The sequence below is a fragment of the Myotis davidii genome, unplaced genomic scaffold, assembly GCF_000327345.1.
Source record: "Myotis davidii unplaced genomic scaffold, ASM32734v1 scaffold246, whole genome shotgun sequence".
In the NCBI taxonomy this organism is placed as follows: domain Eukaryota; kingdom Metazoa; phylum Chordata; class Mammalia; order Chiroptera; family Vespertilionidae; genus Myotis; species Myotis davidii.
In genome coordinates, this window is record NW_006296542.1 from 333,668 (window position 1) to 342,963 (window position 9,296).

Consider the following 9,296-nt stretch of genomic DNA (forward strand, 5'->3'; position numbering starts at 1 on the left):
GGAAATGTAAGCCTCTCTGGTTTTTAATTGGGACAGAATGCCGGAGCAGATAAAGTGCCTTGAAAATAACGATGCGATCCAGAGCTGGAGGAGGAGAGAGGAAGCCAAAGCTCTCCCCACCTTCTCCTCCTCTGACCACAGAAATCCTCCCTGGAGTATAGACAGCGTTGGCTTGGAATTTGCTGGGGGAAGAAGGAAGCGAGAGGGATGGGCCAGAGGCCGCCCTGCCGCCCACTCACCTCGCGGTCCTCTCTCCATCTAATGAGCTGTAAGGCCAGAAGCCAGCGCCAGTCTGAGGATGAGGAGGCCTGGCCAGGGCTAGTTCTCATCAGCAGATTCCCGGGAGCTATGGAAATGAAGCGGCCTGGTGGACGGCAGATAACCGAGTGGCCCGGGGCTGCAAGGAGCTGAGTGTCTTTCTCCAGTTGTTTAATATTTATCACAGTGGGAGCTCTGGGCGTCCAGCCTGGGGGGGAGGGGGGTAGAGGGGAAGGTGTGTGCAAGTATGCATGCCTGCACGGGGCCGGGAAGACCCAGGTTGCATGTGCTGCTTTTGACTGCTCAGTGCCAGACATCACTCCAGATAGAGGCCGACCCTTGGGGAGGACGCCTGGAGAGGAACCAGGACACTTCTCCCTGCAGGGAGGCTGTCACGAGGACGCGGAGGCTGCGAGCGTCTCTTGAACTGTGGAAAAGCCCCAGTAGATGGAGAGACAGATGCCTGCCAAGCGGAGAGGACCTGCCTCTTCCCTTTGGCACTTCTGGAACGCCAGCCCCACATGCCCAGCCTGCTAGCGCCTGAGACCATGTGATGTCATTTTCTATCCAGCACCTGGCATATTTCTTTGTTTTTAAGCAAAACGATCATAACCATGGTCTCTTATGCATAAATCATTTCACATTTTGGACGTTTACAGCTATTGTTTTATAGGATTAGGTGTCTCATTTTCACATGAGAGGTCAAATCAAAGTGCTCATTCAGATTGGATCTTGGACCAGAAGCCTGGTTTAGCCAATTTTCTTTCCACTGATGGCACTGCCATGGGGGCCGCCTTCATAGGTACAACGGCCAAAGTGAACACACCTAGAGAGCAGCCCAGGAGTTTAGGGGTGCTCTTGCCTCCACCCCCAAATCTACTTTACTGCCTTTCCCTGGTGGCATTTGGGAGGTCCATCTGGAGATGGATAACCACTTGTCCTTGAGAAATGGAGGCCCTTTGCTCTCCCAGAAGAAAGGGCAGAGGAGAGTGACATGGTTACATCTCCTGCTTCCTCCTTTCGTGTCCTGCACCTGCTGACTAACCTGCATTGGGAACCTGCCGTATGTGCAATTTGGTGGCGAAGGAAAAGAACCCCGGCTGGACACTGTGGGCGCCGCGTGCTGATGTAACCAAGGCTCTCAGAGCTCTCAACCGGCCGGGCAAACCCTTGAGCCTTCCTTCCTATTCCCTGTGCTGTCCTCACTGGGAGAAGTAATTCAACCTGCAACTTAAGCAAAGGCTGTGGGAGGCCCCTGAGCTCAGCTGGAAAGAAAAAGGGGGTATTTTTGCTTCTAGAGGAAGAAAACTCATTTTCCCAATGCACCTCCGCCCCCTCCCCCTGTGCCGATGAGCTTAATTTTCTTCCCCTCCTAATGAAGATGGATCCAAGCAAAGCTGGGTATTCAAGGGGGAGCCAGGCAGGGGAATGAGTGAGGGAATGAGGGGGCAGAAACAGCTTCTCTTGTGGAGAGGAAGTAATTAATTTTAAGAGAGAGCAGAGATAGGGAAGCCCTTGGTGATAGAATGTCAAACTCCAAATGCAGGTGGATAAAAATTAAATGAGAGCATGGCGAGTTTCTTTTGTTCATTCACTGGCTCATTCATTCAGCAGATGCTGGGTTCCTGCTGCGCATGGGCAGCCGCCTCAGGAGCGCACCGGGAGAGGGTCCCGTTACTCCTGCCCATAGCAGGGCACAGGTAGCTGGTGGGAGGGTGTGGCATCTGGAAACCAAAGCCTCTTGTCATTAGGACAAAGCATTGTCTGAGTGTATTGGCCTTTGGAATTTAGGATTCGTTGCTTAAATATCAGCAGCTGAGGCCCCGGCTCTATCCGACCAGCTCGTTCCATCATGGGTTAAATAGTAATGTTGTCCATTTGCTTTTCTGGTCGCTGATTGCATTGTCCTCTGACTGAGTTCTGCCCTCAGTCCAAAAATTAGATTAGCCCCTCCCTTTCAGTGTCTGTTGTGACATCACAGAATTGCCATAACAACGGACTATGATGTCAACAGAATGCCTGGTGCTGCTAAAAGGAAGTATGTTGGTCAGAAAGGATTCTATCACCCGAAGACAAAGATGGAATGATCTGGAAAGCCAGAGGAACTGGAAATTGGTATCAGAAGGGACACCTCGGCGGTATAAGAAAACAGCGGGTCTGGAGCCTTCTTTGTGAGAACCCTTTACAAACAAGCAAGGCACTTAAGGAGACTGACTGGAGAGCCAGCGGGCGTGCCTGGAGGCGGGGGATGGAGGAGATGACCTTCAGAGGCCCTTGCAGCCCGAGGGCCCTAAGCCCTGGAGGATGCCCGGAGAAGGGGGAACTTGACCATCTGCGGTGTGGAGAGTTCAGGGAGTGAACGGCAGTGCAGCTCCCCTTGCCCTTGAGCAGATCTGAGGGTGCCAGCTGGAGTTCATCATATCGCATCTGGAAGATTTTCAGAAATGAACACACAGTGACCCCCTGAGCCCCTTTGCCGCCCTCTTCCTCACGAGCTTTGGGAAGAAGCTTTCCTTCCGTTTCTCCTGAGCAAAGAAGCTGGTTCTTGCCACCGGCTCTGGCTCGCCAGCTCCACGTGCTCTTCTGCGGGACCACCCCAAGCCGAGAGCAAGTGCGCTGGCGCTGTGTCCAAAGGGAGCGCGCGGGGGACTTGGCAAAGCTTCGCTCATTCTGCTCCTGTCCAGACAGAAGAAGGCTGGGCAGGCTGGGCGAGGAGAGGAGATAGATCCACCTCAGTGTCCGGGCAGCAATAGCCCACGAATCCGGAGCTTGCTTTAACCCCTGAGCCCACAGCATCGGAGCGTCTGGGCTGGGAGTCGCAGGCAGGGAGGACTGTCTTCCCCCAGGTCGGCTGGCTGAGCTGCTGCTGTGCAGACGGGCATGCCAGCCCCAGACTCCTCCGCCTGCCCAGCTGCTCTGTGTCCTTAGCTCAGTGAGGTCGGACGACCTGGAAGGTGTGCACCTGCTCCGTATGCCTGTCTCCGTCTCAGCATGTCCTCCCGGGGGACTTGGACTGGGAGGGGTCGCCCTGCTCGCTTTACTCTGCCGGGAGCACTCTGATGGGCTGGATGCTGGGGAGCTACCGGCCCCATAGAGCACCTGGGCACCCTTCCCACCACCTGGGGAGAGCCCGCCCCCTTCCCTCGTGCTAGAGCCGGGAGGGAGGGGGGACCAGCAGCATCTGGAGCTCGGCCAGGGACCGAAGGACTTACTGCTCAGAGGATGGTAGGAGCAGGGTGGCTGGGAGGTCCTCCGAGGCTGCCGAACGGGGACAGAGCTGCCAAAACGATGTTGAAGTTTCGGGCCGATCGCCGGGTCAGGTAGGGATTTCTTCAGCGGACATAAGCCCAGCGCAGCGAGAGCAGGCGGAGTTGGCGGCTCCTTGGCCCCCGGGCTTCAGAGTGTGGGGTCTGCCGACCCGCCCTGGAGGCGGGAGACGGTTAGGTCCGTGGCTGCTGCATTGCAGTGCTTGTCAGGGGGAAGCTGTGCTGGAACTGGCGGTGCCCGGCTGGAGAGAGGACGTCATTTGTAGGGGTTGCTGGGTAGAGCGTCTGGGGCAGGGAGGAATTGGCGGTGCCCTGAAAACAGTGCCAGCTGACAGCAGACTGCGTGTGTGCGTGTGCGTGTGCGTGTGTGTGTGTGTGTGTGTGTACTGGTGCCTGCTGGGAAGGTGTCAGCAGAGTTAGCACAGGAGTGTGTAAAGCATGGGGGACTGGGGCGGGGACAGGTGCCCTGTGTCACATGGGGAAAGCAGAGACCTTGGCACCTGAAGGACCTTCGTTGTCAGACCGCCCGCCCCCTGGGCCCCGGGGGGCAGAGCCAGGGATGAGGGGGACTGAAAACAGCCACCCATCCTTGCGAAGGGCCCCTGTGGGTAAGTTGAGGAGAGCGTCCTGGTTGCACCTGGCAGGGAGGAAGGAAGAGAGTTTGAGAAGCGGGAGCAGGTGATCAATATACTCATGTTAGAACCCGGGCCAGGTGGACACTGGCCGGACAGGGTCCTGGCCAGCAAGCCCAGGCCGCAAAACCCAGCTTTCCCCCTAGGCCAGCGGTTCTCAACCTGTGGGTCGCGACCCCTTTGGCGGTCGAATGACCCTTTCACAGGGGTCGCCTAAGACCATCCTGCATATCAGATATTTACATGACGATTCATAACAGTAGCAACATTACAGATATGAAGTAGCAACGAAAATAATTTTATGGTTGGGTCACAACATGAGGAACTGTATTTAAAGGGCCAGAAGGTTGAGAACCACTGCCCTAGGCCATCACCACTGCCCCACTGTGCTTCCATCCACTACATGCCTTTGAGTTTGATCTCAACATGGCTGGTTTGGAAGCCAGAAAAATACCCTTTGATATTATCTTTGGCTTCAACAGGCAGCCCAGGGGCTGGGATGTGTCCCGGGGCTATTGAAAGGGTCTCCACAAGGTTCTTTTTCTTCTCTCCTGCAGCTTTCCCATGGCACTAGCTGAGCAGCTGGCCCTCCGCTGTGGGGGTGCTAGTGTGAGGACCCACAGCCTCAGTACAACCTCAGCAGGCCCTGTCCCGGTTGTGTCTCCCCAGGGCTGGGTGAGGAGGACTCGGCACCCTCCCCGCCCTCACTGGCTGCATGCTTGAGTCTCCTACAACTCTCTTGCCAGGTGGTCCGCTGTGTGGCGAATCCATCTCAAATGGCTGCCATCTGTGGCTCAGACCCTCTGCACCAGCTCCCTCCACATTCATCTCCTCCCCCATCTCCCCAAAGAGCCACCAGGGAACAGACTGGCCTGGCATTCAGTCAGCTGGGAGGCACCGCAGGACTTGCCAAAGGAGCCTCCACAATATTGTCCCCCATCTGCCTCTGCACAGACCCCGCCCTGGCCCATGCCCCTGCTTCCTGCAGGCTGTCCTCACAGCACCCCACTTCTGGGCCACACATCCCTCCATTAGACCTGACTGCTGAGCCAGCACGTAACCTGACTGTGGGACACGCCTGAGGTCTCAGCGATACCCAGTAGCGCTTAGCCTGGGAGACCCTGGCTGAGTGTGTGTGGGATGGGGAGGCGGGGCGGGTCCCAGCCCACGCTCAGGAATGGAGTTTCTGTGTCTCTCATTTCTCCTAAGAGATGGAACACAGAGCAGCAGGGGAAGGAGTCCAAGGTCATGGGAGGATTCTCTCAGCAGAAATGAGTGAGCAGTTTTTAAGTGGAGCACTGGCAGGCCTTGTCCCTGGGAGGGGACATACCACACGTGAAATCTTGGCTCTTGGAGTCCCCTGCCCACCCCACACCTGCCCAGGGTGACCACAGGCTCATTTCCAGCGCCAGGGGTCTCCAGTAAGTCATGAACAGTGACCAGTGAAAGGTGTCTTCCCCCAACCTGACTGCGCTGCTCTCTCCACAGCTCTGCGTTCAGTTTGCTTCCATCTCGCCCGCCTCAGGATCGCACTGGAGGACAGAGGGACGAGCTCCCACGTGGTCGCCATCCCTCTCCCTTTCATCCTTTGCGGTGTCTCCGCTTTCTTCGTCTTGACCACGATTTCTCTCTTTTGCCTCCACAGCCACAATGAAAGACGAAACACATTTCTACACCCAGTGACTGGCCAGGTCCCGGAAGAAAACAAAAAATTTGACTTGAAAACGTAGGTTTGCCCCACTCCCTGCCTGTTCTTTCCATCTGTTAGCCACCTCCCTCCACACTTTGCAGCTGGGAAGGAGCAGGGGGTGGGGGAAAGGAGAGCAAAGGGATTTAGGGCCACACCCCTCAGTTCTGAGGATGGACACTACTGAGACACTCTGGCTTGACACCCTCGTCCACTTTTCCCAAATTGTAGCAGGTCCCAGGTTGGTGTCTCTCACAGGCTGAGCTAGAGGAGCGAGACAGGTCTGAGTTGGGCACATCCCCCAGGGGCCTCTGAGGGGAGTTGTGAGGGAATCAGATACAACCACGGGAGCCAAATGCTAATTCCACTCGCTCTGCATCTTGGCTCAGTGAGGGAAAGAAGAAAGATAATTAAATGACTCTCATAGTGCGCTGGGCTATTGTGTCTTTTAAATGAAAAGGGAAAGGATTTCCAGAGTCCTAGGGTTGAGGTTTTCTCAATAAGTTCACAGGAAAGAAAGAGCAGACGCCCGGGATTACTGGCAGGTAGTCTCAGAAGAGCTGAGGGAGCAGCTGAGATGACCTCTTGATAGCACTTAGGGATCTGATTTTGTGCTGATGTTGGAACGGGGTGGCAGGGTGGGACAGGGATGGAGGTTTCCATTGTTTCTGGGTTCTGAATAGTCTCTTTCTTCTCTTCGGGTCAACTTGAAATCAGATCGGCCTTGGACATGTCCAATAAAGCAGGTGGGAAACGCCCGGCTACCACCAACAGTGACATTTCCAACCACAACATGGTGTCGGAGGTCCCTCCAGAGCGGCCCAGCGTCCGGGTGAGTCCAGCCTCCAAGGAAGGCTGTCAGTCAAGAATCCTAGGAAGCGCATTAGCCTGTCCAGCTCTGTCCACAGGCCCAGTGAGGGTGCTCAGATCAGAACCTCACAGAAAACCAGCATCTACACTGGGGCCTTTTGTGTTGGATAATGCTTTGCAGTGTGGGATTATTCCTTATAGGATGTTGAGCAGCATCCTTGGCCTCTACCCACCAGAGGCCAGTAGCCCTCATCATGTGACAACCAAAAATGTCTCTGGACATTGTCACGTGACCCCTGTGGAACAAAGCTGCCCCACCCTCGTTGAGAACCACTGATAGTTCATGACGGACATGGCAGTTGAGAGCTCAGAAAGGGAGGAGGAAGGAAGCAGGTCTCCGGAGGAAGAAGTATCCAGAGAAAAATGTTGCAGAGAGGTCAATGTCATGAGATCTTACTTGGGTGAAAACACCCATGGGGCTTAGCAACACTGTGGTAACTGGACACCTGACCAGGGAAGTTCCAGTGGTGCGATGAGGGTGGAAGACAAACCAGAGAGGGCTGAAGAGGAAGGGGAGGGGAGGTGGAAAAACACTGAAGAGTAGACACTGTTCTTCTAAGAAACTAGACAATCAGTGTGGTCTAGTCATGCAATGGAGTACCCTCCAAAAATTCAGCGGCCTAGATGTGTATGTATTAATAAGGATAAATCTTGAAAACGTAATGTTGAGTAAAAAGCAAGTTGTAGAATACGAAAAATATATCATTTATGTAAAATATACAAACGTGAAAAACAATACTACATTTTTACAGATAAATATGCAGTGCACACATATAACCACGGACAGGCAGACTAATTTTGGATCAGTGGTTGCCTCTGGGGAGGAAGAAAAGGTAATGAATTTTGGGAGGGGCTCAAAGGGAGTTTGGCTCTATTTGACATGTTTTATTAGAGAAAAACAACAATGTGTAGTGGTGCTTTATTCCTTACTTTTCTAAAATGTTTGAAATATTTTTTAAAAAACTTTTTTTTTAATATATTTTTATTGATTTCAGAGAGGAAGGGAGAGGGGGAGAGAGAGAGATAGAAACATCAATGATGAGAGAGAATCATTGATCGGCTGCCTCCTGCACGCCCCCCATTAGGGATCAAGCCCGCAACCTGGGTATTTGCCCTTGACTGGAATTGAACCTGGGACCCTTCAGTCCGCAGGCCGACACTCTATCCACTGAGCCAAATCAGTCAGGGCTTAAAAAAACTTTTAAGGAAACTTGACTCTTAAGGGAAATGAGGGGCAGAGGGTGGTAGCTGGTGATATGCAAGATGGAGGTAGGTTCTCTTTGTTGATTTTGTTTTGTTTCAAGGTGTTAGAAGCAGGAGTGGAATGACCCAGTGGGTAGGTTCAGGAGAAAGGGGAAGCCAGGGAGTCAGGACTCAGATGCAGTGGGGCTGTTAGCCTGGATAGGGAAGGGCTGTTCTTCCTGAGACGGCATTGACAAGGTGTTTGAAGTTGGGGTGGGTGGGCAGTTCTAGGAAGTTAAAGGCATTCCCACCTGATGTCCTCAACTTTTGCTGGGAAGTAGGAGGTAGGGTTTTCTGCTGAGAGGAGCTGGGTGGGTGGAAAGGTATTGGGGGATTTGAGAATATGCCCAAGGTTTGGAGAACAGGAACAGTGGTCAACAAGGGACATCTGAAATATTATCTGTAGTGTTAAAATGTCATCAGAGGTCATAGACTCAATCCGTTTGGCTCCACTCCCCAGGTGTGTGGCTTTCCTCCGGCGATGCTCATAGCCTGGCTATGGAAGCAGGGAAGGCAGGTGGTTGGGTTGACCTAAGGCTGAGGGTTGCTGGGAAGCAGTGGCAGAAAGACAAGGAGGCTAGAGTACTGAGGGGTGGGCAGGAGAACAGCTGGAGTGGGGAGCTTTAGGGAGCAGTGCTAGGCTGCTGAGTGGAGGTGGAACCATGACTGATGATGGACGGAGAGGAAAGGGAAGACTTGGGGACTTGCCTATTCTTAGACTTCTTCACATGGCCAATCTCAGCCTTCTATGTGGGATTTTACTGGAAAAGTAAAATAATCTTATTTGAAAAACAATCTTATTTCCCAGTTTGGGGAGTACGTTATAATAAAGCCCATTTTCTTCTTTCCTTCCTTCTGTAAGTACTTAGCAATGCTTCTTATAGCTGCTAGGCGCTGGCAATAAAGAGATAAGCAAAAGCTCCTCCCTGTAAAGAGCTCACAGTCTCATGAAGGAGATGGAAGGCCAACAGTTCCACTGCAGGGTGGAAAGTTCTAGACTCTACGAGTGAGGGGAGAGGAGGGGCAGCTAGCTGCTCTGGGGCAGTGGTCCACAAACTCCTTAGTCAACAGAGCCAAATATCAACAGTACGACGATTGAAATTTCTTTTGAGAGCCAAATTTTTTAAACTTAAACTATATAGGTAAGTACATTGTTATTAACTTAATTAGGGTCCTCCTAAGGCTTAGGGAGAGCCACACTCAAGGGGCCAAAGAGCCACCTGTTTGCCGACCACGGCTCTGGGGGATCGGGGAGGTTCTGTGCAGTGGGGGTGTCTGCAATGGGCTTTAAAGAATGAGTTTGGACTTGTTGGTAAGGGAGATGGGGCTCCTCCCCCGCCC

General features: G+C 53.3%; 1 protein-coding gene across 20 annotated transcripts in view; it reads left to right on the forward strand.

Moving 5' to 3' along the window:
- The window catches only part of PLEKHA6 (pleckstrin homology domain containing A6), a 142,557-nt gene that overhangs the window by 94,471 nt on the left and 38,790 nt on the right, over nt 1-9,296 (forward strand). For 7 of the 20 annotated variants that reach the window (XM_006771976.2, XM_006771974.2, XM_006771977.2 and 4 more), the window contains 2 exons: nt 5,802-5,882; nt 6,561-6,675. In XM_006771976.2, coding sequence (XP_006772039.1) covers nt 6,574-6,675 — 102 coding nt within the window. In that variant the 5' untranslated portion in view covers nt 5,802-5,882; nt 6,561-6,573. Of the gene's footprint in view, nt 1-2,939; nt 3,579-4,113; nt 4,133-5,801; nt 5,883-6,526; nt 6,676-9,296 lie in introns of those variants that run through there. The other 13 variants (XM_006771962.2, XM_006771967.2, XM_006771965.2 and 10 more) reach the window with 10 other exon arrangements.